The 19356-nt window shown below is 34.2% G+C and overlaps 1 protein-coding gene across 1 annotated transcript in view; it reads right to left on the bottom strand.

Moving 5' to 3' along the window:
* LOC136035212 (epidermal growth factor-like protein 8) overlaps positions 1-19356 on the bottom strand; it is a 65108-nt gene that overhangs the window by 9006 nt on the left and 36746 nt on the right. Inside the window, exons 4-7 of the mRNA XM_065716824.1 lie at positions 17538-17779; positions 8506-8601; positions 3091-3216; positions 1426-1655 (exon numbers count right to left, since the gene is read on the bottom strand). Of these exons, the coding sequence (XP_065572896.1) occupies positions 1426-1655; positions 3091-3216; positions 8506-8601; positions 17538-17779 (694 nt within the window). The remainder of the gene's footprint in view (positions 1-1425; positions 1656-3090; positions 3217-8505; positions 8602-17537; positions 17780-19356) is intronic.

Genomic DNA, 19356 nt, shown 5'->3' on the forward strand with positions numbered 1-19356 from the left:
AGCATTCAAAATTGTATATTGTTTTTCTTCTAGAGAGTGGAATGCTATATTAATTTTAGTTTTGTGATTTAAAGTTGGGGTAAAATTGCATATGGGGGCTCTTCGGACGGAACTTGCAAACATAACAGTACCATTAGGCTCCTAATGTTATGCTTTTTCCGAATATTATGGTTGGTGCTATATCCAATTCTAATGGTATATTTCATTGTTGATTTGCATCTTGTGATGCATATACCTTTTTATATATACATATTTGCGTTACATATTTACAATTTTTAAATATCCATTTTGTTCTGCGTAGTTGAAAGGTGACAAATCTCATAATATATAATGGTCTTGGCATTCGAAATCAAATTAGAAATATGAATACTACTTGGTAACGTTCAACACAGCCTTTCTCAATAAGCCCAGCAGTACATATTCTTATTTCATTTCCTTGATCTTAGTTTAAATGCTTGACTTAAAAAAACAATGTTGATTACGCTTTATTCTTTAGAATTATAAAGTATGAAGATGTTAAGTTTTTCATAGTTTTACAAAATTAAAAGAATCGATATTGTCCAATAATGTCCTTTCTGACATGCGGCAGGGAATATATATGATTGGCTTATGAAATGGGGGTGGTTTACGTGTCAAAAATAAACCAACGGAATTAAGGCAGTTTTTAGCTTTGTTTCATTCTCTTGGGCATTTTAGAGTGTAATATACCGTAATATAATTCAACTAGTACTACTACTATTATTACAACTAACTAGTCACTAAAGCACCAAGCCGCCTAAGGCCGCGCATGCTCCTCCTCTATCCCAATCTAGCTTATTTCGGATGAATTAACTAAGGAAAAGATCTCTAAAAGACTTCAAGATAGCTAAAAAATGTATTGGCCGTATTTGCTGGTTAGCTGGATTTTTTTCTGTTTGATGAAATCTTGTTATCATCTGATATGTATAACACTGAATTGAAACGTGACAATCTGATTAATATAAATATGGTACATATTATAAACTAAGATGCCAACGCAAAATTTTAAATACTCTATTAAAATCAATAGAAAAAACGATCTGTTCAAAATATGTATATAAGCTTCCTAAGGTGTTTAATCTGTTCCTAATCTCTGTAACCATTATTACGCCAATTAAAACAGGGCTATAGACGTGTTTATCGCACGCGCTATGTATACAATGATATATCTTACATAATGGTTTTTATAATAATGTATCACATGTTATTTACCAAACGCTTCTAATAATTCATATAATCATTTATTCTGCCTACCAACTCATAGCCAACGATTCATAGTCAATAAATCGGTTAACATGCCATGATCAAGGAACCAAAATTTATATCTAAAGTTAGTTACATGGACTTGGTCCAATTTAATACTGAACTCAACCTTCCCCTTTTTAAGAAGAAGAATAGAAAGTTTACCAGGTTTGTGAGACGTGAAGAAACAGATTCTAAAAGAGATGATATCCTTTCTAATTCTGATTTGATATCTTCATCAATATGTATTTGAGTTGACTGAGCCTTTGCTTGTGCAGCTGTGCTTTCTCCAAGGCTTTCTGTTTTTGGCTGAGATTCTATAGTTTTGATCTTATCGGCAATTTCCTCGTAGCTTCTTCTAAGCTCTTGAAATTCTGGTATACTATCAATCATAACTGAAAGAAAAAAAAGTATGACCATCTGCCACCAAAACAAAGAAGGATAAAATCCGTTCTAGTCAGAAAACGGATGAAAGCTGTTTTTTAAGCTTAATCTGACCCCTGGCCCGCCCTCCAGGGTCTACCCCCCCCCCACAAAAAAAAATAAACCATCCTATTACCGATATTTCATTCAAAAGATCCTGGGAGCGAGCTCACCAATAACCCTCCCTCCATGGCTTGATTACCCCCAAAATACCTATTATGACAATTTATTTCAGAAATCAAGAGAGCTGACCCCTGGCCCGACCCCCCCTAAAAAATTATTAACGATACTCTATTCCGAAAATTTTGGGAGATGACCCCTGTATAGTTCACGTTAAACTTAAGATCAGAAGAAATACAAAACACAAAATAATTAAAACTCAAAATGACCAGACGTTACTATTAAAGAATAAATAAAATCCAAAACGAACATAAGTTAAATAAACAATCGTAGCAAAAAAAATACAACGGGTACTAATATAACTGAATAAATAAATCTTATAACAAATAAAGTTTAATTGAATTTGTAAATTAAAAGAACAGAAATTAATACACTTCCCTACCTGTAAAAGTCTAAAACTTACTGCGTCATTGGCGCTTTACTGAAAACTGTGTGTCTTGAACCTCAGAACTTTCAGAAACCCCGTCAAACCATTATTTCTTAGGTTGTTTCGTAATAGGGAATGTTTTCTTCAAGATGTAGGTTTTTGTTACATAATATGAGTTGCGTGACCTACTAAATTTATTGGGGCGACGTAATCTTGCGTGACTTGATGGATCTTACGGTTTACTTCAGTATTATTTTTTTTACCGACTTCTGCCGTGATTTTACAGATGGCGCTACAATTTTCTATTTGATTAAATTAAAACCATGAAAATAGTGACATGACATATACTGAAATTTCAATCTCGGTCGGTAAATTAAGCGGTTATACCAACTCGTGCAGTAATTTACATATCGTATTCGAAACAAATATTATGGTAATTTTTGATAAGAAAAAATTCGGTAAAAATGACAAGCTAGTCAGTAAAATCCCTCCCCTCCAAATATTTTGTTCGGTTCTATTTTGTCATTTGTAAAACTCCATAGCATTTATTACAAGCAACTCAGAAAGAGAATAAAATCTTCCAGCCCCAGCAATTGCCAGGGAAACCAATCAAAGGGGGATTATTAATCCCTAGAGAAAAATACCTCCCCCTTTGTAAAATAACTAACTCTTCAAAAATTACGGAGAAAAAGTTATCCTTGGATAATTTAGGGTGGGCATGGGGGTACACATTTCCGGGAAGGAGATACGCCATACCCTGTTTTGTCCAAAATTTGTTTTACCGAGATTGCACACATTATTGCAAGACCCGGGACCTGAAATGGAAACGGCAACTCATAAACATAAAAGAAAAAACTTACGACGGCAATTCACACCATCAGATAAAAGTTCAAAACCATCATGACATGTGCAGGTGTAGGAGCCAGGAGTATTGACACATAAATGATGACACCTATGTGTGTTTTGCGATGCGCACTCGTCAACATCTATAAAAGTATTTAAAAATTTTTATTCGTCGGCTGAAAATACATAGGCTACTTTAAATTTTCAATTATGGGTTACTAATTAAACAAATGTAGGACTATATTTACAAAAAACCCTGTTGGTATTTAGGTAATTAGAAATTATATATTTCTTTTTAGCAAAATGAAATTGATAGGATTCATATGCAGTTTCTTAAGCTTACTTTTAAGTGTTTTAAAGTATATAATAAATTATGGTATTCATGCCATCTTTAGGACGGTGTTGCTATTCTTTGGGATAGGCTATTAATTGGTATCTCTCGTAGAGTTCGAAAATTATACATTTGCCGAGTAATATTACTAACTTTAAATATTATCTTCCTAACTAAAAATTTCTAAGAAAATAATATGTTACCACCCTTATTAACCATTCACATAATTTTGTCAACCTTAAGTTAAATGACCTTAGCACACAGAACAACTTGTTAGACTTATTTTTTATATTATATTTTGAGTCTTATTATAAAGCATAGCATTTATATGTACAGGGGACAGAGGACCTATATATTGTGACATAAACTGATCGAAACCCGAGGCAAAATTATTCATTCGTCGTGTAAAAATCCAACCATAGAACATTTATTTTTGGTGAATCAGTCATTTAAATACGAATTATTAAGAACTAAAGTTTGCATTTTTATAAGAAAATAGATCTTAAAAAATAGCGTTTTCAGCTTACTTCTAAACCTCTATAGTTACTTTTAAACTTTTATATATATATATATATATATATATATATATATATATATATATATATATATATATATATATATATATATATATATATATATATATATATATATAATTTTCTCATATAATTATACCACATGCAATTAATAAACGTCCCCTCTTGTCTCTGGAAAGACGGTATATGTTAATTAATTGACTTTTACATCCTTGAAAGGTAACGTCAACGAGGGCTTCAATTCTCAAACATATAGGGGGGGGGGATCTATTTTTCAAATATAGCGGTAGAGGGCAATTTTTTTCAATGAAAATACTCAAAAGTGTTATTTGTCAATGAAAACACCCAAAAGGGTATTTTTCAAAATTTGACGGAGGAAAGCGGGGGGAGGATAAAAATTGGGTCAATTGTCATCTGATCTCCGTCAAACTGGCCCTAGCATCGAAATAAAAAAACCTCAATGTCAACTAGCGTTTGGTGACACTCGGCAATTGTTTAGCGCAACAATAAGAATAATTAAGCAATATCAAATCCCTTCGCTCCCACCGGCCCAAGATTCGTGGCAGGATGATCGTTCATGGGATTCGTTCTTTTGCGTTCATTTCAGCACTATACTACACTCATCGTAATTTTGCATTCATGCGAGTTGCTACGCATAGTATTATTACCATTACTATTATTATTAACACAATTAACAGTATTAATACAATTATGCTATAAAAGTATTAAAGATATGTCGAGAGGTAACAACATTCATAAAATTTTTCATGGCTGTTGTCAGACCCATCTTGATTTTGCTGTGTGCTTGGCTGGTCCCTCTTTCTAGCAAGATGTTAGGCTCATCGAAAATGCTCAGAGACGAGCAACGAAGTGCGTGAAAAGCCTAAAATTAGCTTCATATCAGGATCGTCTCAAGCGGCTTAATCTACCTACCCTCGTCCAAAGACGTATGCGTAGTGATATGATGCTGACTTATAAAATCCAAAAGGAAAACTCAAGTATCTTCATGGCCAGCCACACTACCAGCCACCATATCACAAGAGGAAGCTCAAAGAAGCTACAAAAATTAAGCTCCAGATCAAGAATCCACAAAATGTACTTCTCAAGAAGAGTTGTAAACCACTGGAATGAATTGAAGGACTCTACAGTCAGAACTCTTTGCATCCAAGCTTTCAAACAAAAACTTCACAGGTAATGGGAGAAGAAGCAGCAGAGGTTCAACTGGGAGACATCGATTCAAGAGCACTAAAGGTCCGCAGGACCTTAAAGCTCTCAAATAGATTAAAGTGATTTGCTACTTCTAGATATTTTAGAAAGTACATCTGCACAATTAATTAAATGTGAAATTAATTAAATGTGGTATGTGAAACATGTGTTTATTAGATGGAAACATTAATTTTTTAATTAAAATAAAATATTTTAAGTGTTAGAGTGGAGATTTCTGAATAAGGTGTGTAAAATTTTTAGCTTTTTTGTGTATATGACCTTTTTTGGCTTTAAGCACAACTTATCTCTGTCCAATAGTTTTTATACATTACGTGAGTCTCAAAATAATAACAATAAAATCTTAGCCAACAAGAAAAGATGATGTAGGAGCAGTTTTTTTTTATTTTAAAAAGAATTTCTTTAAATTTTTTGTTTTCTGTTAATATTTAGAACTCTCACGTGTAGAACGCTCCCTTCGTTTTTTGAATGGTAAATAGTTAAATCTTGCCACTATCGTCTTTTTCTTGTAGGGTAGTGGCAACATTTACTGCAAATGAAATATTATAGGAACTTAAAACAGATGTGTTTGAAAACTCAATTATAATAATCATTATAATAATCAGATAGTCTGTTATTGCTTGTAGGCTTAAATGGGACAAAAATCTAATAATTAAAATGTTTATAATACATAAAGGGGTTAATACTGTAGGCCGTTTCACACTTGTAGTGACACAGATTGCCTATAACTTCATACTATCCGTCATCTTTGACCTAAAATAAGACCAAATAATTAATTATCGTTGGCGATAATTGGGTTCCGAAACAGACCCTCATCTACTTACTGCCTTGAAGGATGTAAGAATATAGATGCCGATAAGGGGGTCATTAGCTATGGCACAGCGGGGCAATTTCCTTCTCCAGGCCCAAGTTTCCCCCCTCAGAACTCAGTTTGCCCCCCCCTGAAATTTAGTGAAATTTGCTGAAATTTAGTTTCTGCAAAATGTCTCGTCAAAATTAAGATAAGTCTGCATAATTCAAGCATCCTGGGAAACAGGTCCGTTTTCTTTAGTATATCTTTGCCTTTATGGTAATATATGGATTATTTTTCAGTTTTCACTGTTATTTTCCCTTGATTTGGGAAAATTGCCATCAGCTTTGCTCCCTCCAAAATTTGGACGAAATTACGCCATTGGATGGAGGTCCCTGTTACGATGGCTTAGAACATTAGAACATTAAAGACATTTGTGAAGATGGATTATTTGCCTTGAGGCCGGTGATTAGGTAATAATTATAAATCTAGATTATTTTTCAGGCCAGGGCAAAAAATCAAAAAACAGAATCTAAATCAAATGCTTAGAAGATTTACATGCAATGAAAAATTTTTTTCCCAATATGGCTCATGTGATGTTCTCAAATAAACATGTTTCACATGCTTACATGAATGATCCAAAAATTGAAAAGTTTCCAAGGATAGAGGAAACGGTTATATAGGCCTGTATTGAGCACATTTGGGGGGTTAGTAAGTGAAAATAAATGCTTGTAAGCGTGTCACACTATCTCTTATTTCTGGAGGGATAAATAGGCTCTCTTTAAAAAGCTTTTTGGTTTTGGAAATTTTATGCTAGTGAAAACGCTGAAAAGTTGTTTTCCACTTGGTGCTCCTGTGCAAAATCTTAAACCACTAAACAGAACGATCTGATTTGAGTCGCAAAATTTTTCAGAAGAATTCCTTCTGTTTCTCTGTTTCTTAATCAATATTCACAATATTCACAAAAGTGAAAACGCTGACAAGTTATTTTTCACTTGGTACTATCTGATTTGAGTCGCAAAATTTTTCAGAAGAATTCCTTCTGTTTCTCTGTTTCTCAGTCTTTTCATGATCCTATTTCAGGAGAAAATGGTTCAAACGTTTTGAATTTTTGAAGTTATTCAATCTAGTTATTTCAGGCTAATTTTTGGATTTCAGCTAATTTTTGTCAGAGTAAATAGCTTATTGAGATATTAAACATCATGCATGTACTGAAAAGTTAATATAATCGCATAGAAAAATTGCAATATAAGTTTCCATCGCTTTAATCTATACTTTATTGTCGCCACTGCTACTAACGCTAGAAATTTACTCTAAAGCAATGCAGACAACAGATGGTACGTTATAGATGCGCATACGAAGGTAGAGCAAAGCTACATGGGAGTAACTAAGAGTTACCGCGGTTATACTAGGCTCCTTAGCAGCAGCTACTAGCCAGTGCCAATTACCGTCAGCCATCAGCCAGTGCCTGTGCCAATTGCCATCACCCATTCCCCGTGCCAGTGTCCATTGGTATAAGCCCTCAGCTAGTGCCAATTGACATCAGCCACCGGATCGGAACAGTTTATATTGTAAGCAATTGGCTGCTAGTACAGCTGCTGTTGATGACTTGAAAACATCGGATGTGTGCGTCGAATAAATCATCTGTTTTTGTGAGTTGTGATGTTTAGAGATGTTTTAATTGTTGGAGTAAGAAAGTTGCGTGAAAAGATGTTGAAACGGAACAAAAGTGATGACCGGTTAAATCCAGGATGTTAAGAGGAAACTATTTAGGGGTATCAGCAAGACTTTTTAAGGATCTAAAATTGCATGATCCATCAACTTATGCGAATATTTGTTATATTTGCTGTATTAGAAAATGCACCATAATGAAAGTAAATAACACTGCATAAAACCAACTAGACGCATCTGAATCAACCAGCCGCTTGTGAGCATCAAAAGTTCACATAAGCTGGCTGGTGCAAGCGAGGATATCACGTGACTGCCAGGAGAGGCTAGCCAGAACTGAAAAGTTAAACATGTTTAAATTTTGATTACAACTAATGAACCCTAGCCTGCTTGCATTACCCAGCTGCTTTTTATGGATCAGACTAGGCTGAAGACTGGCAATATTAACAGCAGCTAGTTAGAAGTGACTGCTCAACAGCCTAGTGTGACCGTGGCTTAAGACTACTTGTCCTCGGCAGTTAAATGCAATAATGACATAAAAATTACAGTGGCTATCAGAAACAGATAGTAAGATCTAAGATCTCAAAGTCTGATGAATTTTAAAATAGTAAACAACTTTTGAAAAAGGACTTTCATAAGGGACTACAACTATTATCATATGGGTGGCAACTGTATCCTTCCGTTTATGTTTAGGCACATATGGCTTATGTTGTTACTTTTAGTTATTAAATTTTTTCAGCTAAAACATAGCTAAGCATGCATTTGTTTTTATACTTGTTATGTTACATCGAGGGAAATTTAGCATACTTGAGCAAATAAGAACATCGGCACTGAAATGCACTCTCAAGAAAATACAGCAATGCTTATGGACATTTTATAAACTTACCCTTTTCACACCTTCTCCCTGTAAAACCAGGGGAACAAAGACAAATTTCTGGCTTTACGCAGGTGGCTCCGTTTTGACAAGGTTCTTGACATATTGCTGCAATTAAAATTAAGAGTGAATTAATAAAAGACAGAGTTGCAACATCGGAGTCTCTCTCCCTCTCTTTTCTCTTCGTATTTTTAACACTATGTTTTGTTACTAACAAAAGGGCTTATATACAGCAATTTTCTTCCGAATAAAATCTTCAACAGCTCTCTATGATGTTCCAGTGTCCCACTAGCGATGAAGAAAAAAGAGCCAAGAAAAAAGAAGACATACCAGTACTACTAATTCATAATATATGGCACAAAGCTCATATAAACATGTACATCCCTTACTTTAGAGAAAATCATTTACTTACGACATCTTTGGCAAACCTTGGAAGCCCAAAAATAAAATATCAGGAAAAGACATTAATTTTGTAAAAAGTGACGTTTTTTCTTTACCGAAATATATATCTAGTAGTAAATTATTTCGTTCTGTACCATTAATTTATAAAACGTATGCCTTTTTGTCCTAAATTTTTAAAATGTGTCACTTGTTGTCCTTTTATCTCCTTGTGTCCCAGCATATGGGAATCCTTTGGATATTAAATCTGTCCAGTTGGAAACATGACACCAATTAGCCCTCCTTCAACTTGTTAAAACTTATATTGAGATCACTCCATTCCTATTACAAAGTATAGGAATATTTTTTTCAGTGAGTTTTTCTCAAGGAAATTTTAGTTAATAAGTCCCATAAAACGTAATCACAATCACCAGGATCCACATTTCTCTGCACAAGGTAATAGCATATAAATTCTCAGCTGACTCCTGAAATCAGAATTAAAGTCCTCCAGGATTAACCTGCTTTCCATAAATAACAACTATTATTTGTTGCTGAACTTATTAACTTATTATTTTCAATAGCAATATTTATTACAAATCATTTATTGAGTTATTCTCATCAAACCATATATTTTTAACTACTTTCTCAGAATGAAATTTTTTCATTTTTTTTTTTAAATTTTTATTATTAACTACAAAATCCTTATCAAATTATTGCATCAAGCTTGAACCTGACAAAACATTTTAAACGCATCGACGAAAATATTAGCTGAAACACAATTATACCCCCTTCCAGCATTGATTCGGAGTTCAAAGTGAACACACATGTCTTGTATTAAATATTTTATGAACGTTATTAAACCAGTAAGTTTTTGTCAGTAAATTCCAACCTCATTGAAGCAATCTAGGTTTCGCAGTATTTAACAAAGGAGTATAGTTCCTAACCTATAATAAGAGTATCACCTTGCAATATAGTTCGGTGGGTTTGAGCTGGGTAATTAATTTTGACCCGGGTGCTACCAACCCTAGGAATCGCTTTGGTTCGAGCTGTGTGGAGAGACAATCTTATGAGAATAATTACCGAATTATCATGACTGATTAATTTTTGGGGCTGCGTTTAACAATATTCAGAATCTTGTGCTGTTCCATAGAAGCGTCTGCATCTAAGAAAAATTCCTAAGTGGCAGGACACCCTAACTTCACATTAATTTGCTACATCTATGGATTGAATGTGGCCGACAACGGTCTGGTCCGGTTAATTCCATCCACATCACAAAAAAATAAGTTTGCTAAGAAACGTGAGAATCACCGCAAGCAAATCACAGAACAGACAGCACAGAAAATAAAAAATAACCCTCATTTCCTTTGGTCGTCGGACCGTCCAAGGATCCCCAAAACTTCCCTCTCCACTGCCTATATTCCTTTATCTGATCGGTATCCTTTCTATGAGGCGAATTCTCTTCACCAAACGCCTAGCTTGAACACAAATATATTAAAGAGTTTGACCAATTTTGGGGTGTTTTCTTCACTCTGATTAAATAGTATCTGTAACGTCTGTTGCTGACGCTCTCATGCGCATTGAATGAAAGTTGTCATGAGGTACGAATGGAATTCACGCTCCACATATCAAATATGCCGGTGCTTCACTCTTAGAGCATCTTACGCTACTAGTGCAGATGATCTTCTTACCTATGGTTTGGTTCTGTCAAAATTTTGCGTGGGAAATCTTTCTGCTATTCCAAAAAAAGGAAAAAAAAAACAACTTCCAATCAATGTACATCTTTCAGACCCATAGCTGTATTAACGAGTTTATGCAAGAATTATGTACTATTGTTCATAAAAGAGCTTGAAATTTTTTTTTTTCACGCCTCAACATCAATTTGGTTTTCAACATGGCATTGAATGTGCAAACGATCTTGCGGTTGTTGTTAATGCTCTGCTTGATGCTTCTTTTGAAGGTAGTTCGCTTTGGCAAATCTTGATGTTCCCCACGCCTTTGATTTCTTGATTCACCCTCACATACTTTCATGAGCTGCTAAAAAAGGAGCAAATCCGACTATCATCAGGTCTTAAAGATTTGTACGTCCTAAGCTACAAGTCCGACATAAAATCCCTCTTAAGAAAGATGAAAGAAAGGCCACGGGATAGAGCTGCACCAGTTAAGACAGGAGAAAGGCATTGTGTCGTTATCCTCACCTTGTTATTCTAATGATTATTTCACCGTAATTCAATATCAGTGTCACATGTCTTGTCTTATTTCTGGCATCAATATCTCCTTTGTCATATAAGCTGATGACATCTTTGACATTCTGGACAAAATTTCTGCAACATTAAGAAACTACAAACAGAATACTTAAAATCTAGACTTGAATTCAATACTGAAAAATTAGACACAGTCCTTTTTAACTGAAAAGGCCCACTTCCTGGTGAAATTGTACTTGAAAATTCAAAGATCCACCCATCTGACCAAATCATTTATCTTGGCATTCCTATTGGAAACATGATTCCTCGCACTCGTCATCTCTTAGCAAAACACAACAAATGCTACATACCAGTTTCATACGCTTCCACAGTCTCTTCTAAGCTTTGCTTTAATGGCCATTATCTATCAATGCTATCTAAAATTGTTGCTCAATTCAATCCAATCATATATATTTAACCAAAAAACACATAATTACTGTACATAATCTGCCAGGAAAGCATAAAAAAGGCTTGGCTAGGGCAAAAACTTAACTAAAGAATAATTAAACAATCAACAAATAGAAACAATGAATCGACTGGACTCATCAAAAAAGAGAAAAAAAAGGGGGGGGGTGACTAAGAGAAAGAAAAAAAAATATTTATATGAATACTGGTTTCTAAGTATAATAATGTAATAACAGCAACAATAGTAACAATAATACATTGCTGTGTAAACATTTATTTGATTGAGGGCTAGACTTTTTGCATATTCATTTACCATCAAAACGTCCTTTGTTTTCAAATGGTTTTTCATTTAATTTATTTTTTCTTTTATGACCTAATTAAATGGTCAAATAGTGAAAATTTTGCAAATATTGTAGATGAAAGTACAGACTGTTTTACTTAATAATTCATAAAAATGTTGCATTTTTGCTTTTTACAAAGATTTTGCCATCTTTTAACTACCAAATTGTGAGCAAGTTCAAGATACCCATTTCATCTTTACCCAAATTTTTGCCAAATTTTCTGTCATAAATGATCATAAGAATAAGTAAATTAAAAAAACAAAACAAAAAAAAACACATAAAATTCAGCATAGGCTATGAGATAGCTCCGTTCTAAAGTTTTGAAACCCTAATTATATGTCCCTGCATGATTTTCCCTTCAATTTTAAACATTTTATCAGTGGGAGAATTTTTAGAGCATAGGATCCTTGGACTATTACAAAATTCCTCTAATGTCTGACCGACTTCAGGAGAAGTTTAGGATAAAAACCAAGTTGAAATTTGTTTGTACTAAAACTGGATTTTTTCTTAAGATCGGTTCCTCAAGAAAAAGATTCCTGAAAGTGCTCGCAAGTAGAAGCAGTCGTAAGTCTTAGCAAGTATTTGAACCAACGGTCACCAGCAGTCACTGTCAGAAGTAGTCACAAGTAGTCGTAGCAGAACTTGCTAGTAGTCATAGTTGCAAGTAGTCACACTTAGTCACAGTCTATAGTAATAGTAATAGTGATCTTGAAAGTTTCACGTTCATTCCCTTAGCCGCACCTAAGATATTGCAGATACATTATTTCTAATAAACTTGATGCACATAGTGTCTTATGGTTTAAGGTAACGTCTCTCTTAAAGCTCTCTGAAGTTTCACTTTAATACCCTTAGTCTTTTTGGAGACACCCAGGTTCAAACATTTTCCGTTCCCCAATGATTATGCCTGAATGTTAACAGTTGGTAAACTACAAAATTTACAATCCTTGCCCTAGGAGCTGCGGAGGGGGCTTTGTAACCCTAGAGGTAAAGTTATTAAGCGCTTTAGCTATTTTTAACAAAATTACTTTTTCAAAATCCAATCAGTGTTTAGGGGGGGGGGTATCTAAAAAAGTAAAGAGCGGACTGATTGTTCTTGGTCACTCCAACAGCCCCCTCGGCATGCCCTAAAGTTTCAAATTAATCCTCTTCAGCTATTCCTTAGACGTATTACTAATACGTTGTTTTGACAACCAGCATGCACGCAGTAAGCTTTGATTGTGCTCGACATCTCCCTCAACATTTTCACATTTGCCGAAACTTTCACGTTAGTAGAGTGTCACCTTTTTGGAGACCCCGGATTGAACATGCCCTGTTTTCCCAGTAAAACCTTATATGTCAATACTGGGCAACATCCATAACTTACAACCCTTTTTCCATGGGTTGTGGAGGGTTTTGTCATCCCTAGAGGCATACTTATTCGACCTTAAGATTATTTGAAAAAAAGTAACTATGTCAAAATCTTCATGAGATGCTTTTGGCGGGGGAGCTAAAAAGGACGTGAGAGTACAAAAGAGGAAATTTTAGTTGCCATAGTCCTCTCATAACTTTTGACTCTTATAAAAATAACACTAGAGCTTTCAACTTCCAATCGATTGAGCCCCTTTGGAAATTTATGTTACTATTCTTTCTACATGAAGTGGCTCCTGGAGAAAAAATAGAACATTGAAACCTTATGGCTCTTTACTATAGGCAGGACTAGATCATTTTTCTTAAACTACCACCAAGGACTATGGATGGTCATTTGCGTAATCGTACTTCACCAGGCGGACAACTAAAATTTCCTCTTTTGTACATAGTGACTTCAGGTGTCATAGTGACACACACATGTTGAATTTCGCAGCATAATTTCTATCAACGTCATATCCCTTTATTAGGGACTTTAGTTCCTATTACTCAAATTACACGAATTTCCGTTTTCTGAAAACAATGATAATCAACTTTATAATTAGTAAGTTTAGCATGTTTGGAATCTGCATAAAATCGTTTTTATTTATATTCAGTAGCCTATACGTTTTTTATTTATCTTCCTTCTTTCGGCTTTTGGTTTCTATCAACAAAGGCGTTCTTTACTTGCAGTTTTATTACTATTTTAATTCAAGGCGTCTTAGAGTGTGAGTGATGCTGCTGTTTCGTCATTCAACCCCCTTATTTCATTTCATATTCGTATACAATGCTTCGATAACGAAATCATCCCTGAAAAATTACACCCGTCCAAATATTTACTAGAAGAGAAGGAGGCCTGCAATATCAAAATTAGTTATAAGATTATCATTTCTTGATTTTCAAGGTGAGTTCTCCTAGTAAATCCTTTTTATATGAATATCTCGTTTTGTTCAAAAGTGTACTTTAGTCCCAATGGTTTATCTCTATGACTTATTTTTGATAGCCAATTACATGGCTCCTCATTTCCGGAGAGATTTTTTGTCAAACCACGTTAAGTAGCTTTTCGATTTTACTAATGCCGAGCGACAAGACTAAAAAGAAGGGTAATTTCTGAAGATATAAATAATTCTGCCTTTTTAAAACCTTATTTGTTCATATCTAAGAAAAATTAAGCATGCAAAAAACTATGGCAGGTTTTGAGTTGCAACACTTTCAAAGGCAAAATGAATTTTTCTCTGATTGAGTTTCGCTGATAAAAAATAAAGCCTTTGTGGCTAGCTCAGTGGGGGAATACTCCACAAAGATTGCCATCATCCATAAACTCTCTATTGCCCACCATTTTACAAGTGGGCTCTTAAATAACAGAACCCTCATAAATAACTAAAACAATGCCAACGAAAATACAGTCCTAAAAGCTTATATTGCCTGAAATATAGTAAATGATTTTCAGACATGTACCTAAATTAAGAGAGCTAATCCCAGTAAATGAAAAATCGTGTTTTTTGGTATTTTCTTAGTAGACACTTCGCCGTCGAAGAGCAGTCAATCAAATTCGAATGCCAACAAGAGAATTAATATATTTTTAATTTGCAAAACCACGGATAGAATGTCTGCACACATTTATGAAAATATCAGAGCTGATGTGATAAGCGTGTATATGAATATAAGGACTTGCATAGAAATAGAGTTAAAAGCTTTATTAAGTCTTATCCGTTGGAAATTACGTTGTAACTTTGCAACTATCATGGCAGGTTCTTAGGGATTTTGAACCAAACCAAAAGAGACTATATGCACTCAGGTTGATTTTTCAAATATAACAAGTTATGGTTTTTAAATCTAATTTTTTTTTTCTTAATCAGACAAATGTTGAATCAATTAACTTCTTTTCTTCAGTTAAAATGAACGATCAGATATTTTATTATTCTGTAAATTAAGAAAGCTTCGTACAAAATTTCTATGCTTTTTTCTTCCCCCATCTATGTTTGTTTCTACTCAAGGGTATGCTAGGCACACATATTAGCTGTACCACGCATTTAAATTTATAGATCTATTGTCGCTGTGACGCCTAAAAATCGTGTCTGACTTATTCATGCTTTTGGGACATTTTCCCAAAATTGTGAACCATGCATTTGCTCAAACAAGAGACCATCAGACGTACATGCATTGTACGTCCAATCTAACTTCTTATAGATGTTTACTCCTACATATCCTACATATTCCTACATACTCCTACATATCCTACCTTAGAGCAGAGCTTAGCAAAAAGTTGACAATTATTTCAGTACTGGGAACTTAACACAAAAAGAACGTTATGTGAATGAAAGATGATACATTGCTAAAGATTGTCTTTTTCAGCCAACCGTCTAGGGTGAAACGCAAAGCAGCTCGTCCACGTTTGGGGTGGGAAAATGTCGTTAAGAAAGGTTTAAAGGAAATGGGAACTTCCTGGGTGAGTGTAAAGAGGGAGACTTTGAATAGATTGGGATGGAGAAGGAGCCTACGTACCTGTGTTGACCTCAGGTGGCTTGGTGCTTCGGTGAGTTTTTAGTAGTAGTAGTATAGCATCAATTTACCATAGATTTTACACTTTATTAAATAAAAAAACAAATTTCTTCAACTGAAAATAAGGAGCAACATTAAAACTTAAAACTAACAGAAATTACGTATATGAAGGGGGGTTGCCACCTCCTCAACACCTCGTTTTTTACACTAAAGTTTTTTTTTTTACTAAAGCTTCTTATTGTTCCAATTGAACGACCCTTGTTTTTTAGAAGTTGTTCTTAAAGAATTGGGACAGAATTCAAAATCTAGCGTAAAGAGTTGCAACCCCCTCCATATACGTGATAATTTCTGTTCGATTTAAGCTTTAATACTGCTCCTTACTTTCACTAGAAAAAATAATTTTTTTTTGTTTTATTTCTGATCTTTCTTTAAATAATTCAGGAAATTTGGCCCTAAGTCCACGGAGAAATATAGGAATAAAAAGAATGATGATAAAAGAAATAAGGAATGATAGCTTCTAATTTTCACGTTAAATATATCACATCTACCAATGAGGGGGGGAAAGTCCAAAAATATGGGGACCAACGTTTATATTGGAAAGCTTTTCTATTCTCATGCCTGGCGAGTTTCGTGCCTAGTGGGTTTTACTTAGTCATCATTGGACGTCTGTTGTATTTTAATATATCTAATTTATTTATACACGCTATACATAATTAAGTAAATGAAGGTACCACAAATTTTTCTAAAGAAAGGAAAAGAAAACTTAATCAGTGAGTTAGGATTAGAAAACTTTTAAGATGGATTAAAAATTTTATTAGAAACTTTTAAAACGTTCTTTGTCTGCGTTTCTTTTTTAAAAAATTATAGCAAATATCGGCCACTGTTTGGACTTTTTGTATTCGAGGAAATAAAAATGCCACAGTCAGAGCATTAAAAGTAGCTGTTGCATGAATCACGCCAAAAACGATGAAATAATATAATGAAAGGTTTTTTTGCTTTAAGAAAGGTTACGATTCCAAGTTTTAGATAAAGACAATACGCAGCCTACGCAGGTTTTCATTTTGGAGTGTCATGTCCGTGGGGAGGATGTATGCATTTCAAACCAATAAAATATAGATGAACTATGTGGGAGCTGTGGATAGTAGTGCTTATGAGATTTTAATACCCTCCAAAACTCCACCCAAATAGGTACCTTAATATATCAAGTAATTTCCTTTCTTATCCTATTTTTTTTGGATTGATATCCTGAATCGAAGCTTTTCGATCCTTCAGAGCTAAGGTTTCTAACAGCCTTTTTTTCAATAATTTTATGAGGAAAACAAAAATATATTTTATTTTGGTAAGATTTTAGCTGTGAAAATATGTGTCTATTTCAAATATTTTGAACAAGTTTCTTAAATATTTTTTCTAGAGTTCAGAAAAAAAAATATCATCTTGAATTTATCTTTGATGAAATTAAAGAATTTGTCATTCTTTAGACCCAAATAATTATAAAAAAAAAGCTTATTCTTTACAACTATGACTCTTTATTAAGACGTTTTAATATTTATATTTCTGACTTTTCTTTTTATTAGGAAGTGCCCAGTCGCAAGTACTTTTTTGCATCTTTCTTAGGGTGGGTACTAGGATATTAGTTAAATAATAAATAAATAAAGTGAACTGAACTGAACTGAACTATATTAAACCAATTATCATTCAACTCTACATCGCTGCTGAAACTGCACAATTTGTCGCATTTGAAGATTCCTCATCAAATTTCTGAGAAGAATACGTAGAATGATGTAGTTGGACTTACCATGAGTGCAGACAAAAGCATTATGTTTTGGCCTGCTCCATCCTGGGCAGCAGAGAAGTCGTTTTTCAACAGCTGTTTGGCTTTTCACAACTGTTCTATACAGCGTTTCGTACTGCACTCGAAATGCAGTGCATAGTCCATCTGAACAACGTTGAGTAAATGACTTATATATTGGTTTGCAGTAAGACTCGGTGATTCTTACAGGCTTAGTGATTACTTGTTCTTCAGCACAAACGTGACGACTAAAAATGGTTAAAAAGGATTAATTTGCGATTTCGAACTCAATTAAATTGTTATATTATAGGATGCCTAGCCTGTAATCGAAGATGAAACCGAAAGAGAGAGAGAGAGAGAGAGAGAGAGAGGTAGAGAGGAAGAAAAGGAGAGAGAGAGAGAGAGAGAACTGGAAATAACCCACACAACAATGCAAAATCACATATAAGACTTTCAGTAAAGGAATCACAAAAAAGACATTCAAATCTCCCAAACCATGCATACACACGGATTATTTTTTGAAGGGGCTGAGTTTTCAGGGGCTTGAATTGGGGGGGAGTGCAAGGAGGCTAATTTACCCCTTAGATTTTTAGAAAATTAATTTTTTCAGTATTTTAAATTTAACAAATAGCCCTCCTCCTAATATATTTTGAAAAACTTTTTTAAATATCTTTATTAAAAAGAAAGAATTAGGACAGAGGTAAGTCCTTGCATCTCCCTACATTTTCATGAATTCACACCACTGCAAGTTTTAAAAGAGGAAGCAAAGTCACGGAAACTGGAAAGAATGTAAAAATTCCGAAAACATTCGAAATTGAATGAGCATTTGTAAAAAAAAAATAGTTTTTTTAGGGCTCAGGCGCGAGGGAAATCACTTTTGCGTGGGTGACTGTCTCATTTAATTCACAATTTATTATTATAACTAATAGTACATGTCAAACTATACGGCCAACAATGGTGGCTTCAGGCACCGCCAACTCATCAAAATTAGGAAGACCAATCGCAACCTAAATGATGCCACAACTGCAATAACCTACATGGAAAGTCACTGTAACGAACAAAAAATACGTAAATGAAAAAAAAATCTAATATAAATTCAAGAGAAAATTTGTGGTGGAAATGCCGTCATTTAATACCTTCGTGTTATGCAAAAAATGAAATGTGCGTCATTCCAAATTAAGCGGATGATTTATATTTAGGCAACACATTTAGTCAGATTACAAGGAGATATCATGTCAAAAAATTCAGACAGGATCAATTTAGGCAAAAGAATCATGCCCAAATTAGGGTGCACAATTTGCGGCTCGAATTTAAATAAGAACGAACTATCCATATTTAGGCGCAATTTGTCAGAAGCTATTTGTAACAAAATAATCCTCTAGGTATGTTATCACAGCTAATTAAAAACATACCACAAATTTAATTGAAGACGATTGTAAATATAGAATCATAGCTAATAAGTTAGGGAACAGATAGTGACTTCTGGTTTTAGTTGGCGTTTTTATACGCTTGTCCCTTCTCGTTCTGTGCATACATGTTTCTGCCCAGAGGGCCACCAACGCTACCTCAGATAAATTCTCAGCATTTTCCATGGTCGTTTGAGAACAAAAAGCAAGAAAGTAAGAAGCTGATTAAAAAAATCATGTAAACCAGCATATATATATATATATATATATCTATATATATAAAAATAAGTTGTCTGTCTGTCTGTGGATGTGTGGATCAGGTGACGTCACCTGAAAAAACTGGATCAGGTGACGTCAAAACTGAAAAAACTAAAAAAAGGCAAAAACTACAAAAAAAACTAAAAACTAATAAAAAAAAT

This window comes from Artemia franciscana, chromosome 14, assembly GCF_032884065.1.
Source record: "Artemia franciscana chromosome 14, ASM3288406v1, whole genome shotgun sequence".
Lineage (NCBI taxonomy): Eukaryota > Metazoa > Arthropoda > Branchiopoda > Anostraca > Artemiidae > Artemia > Artemia franciscana.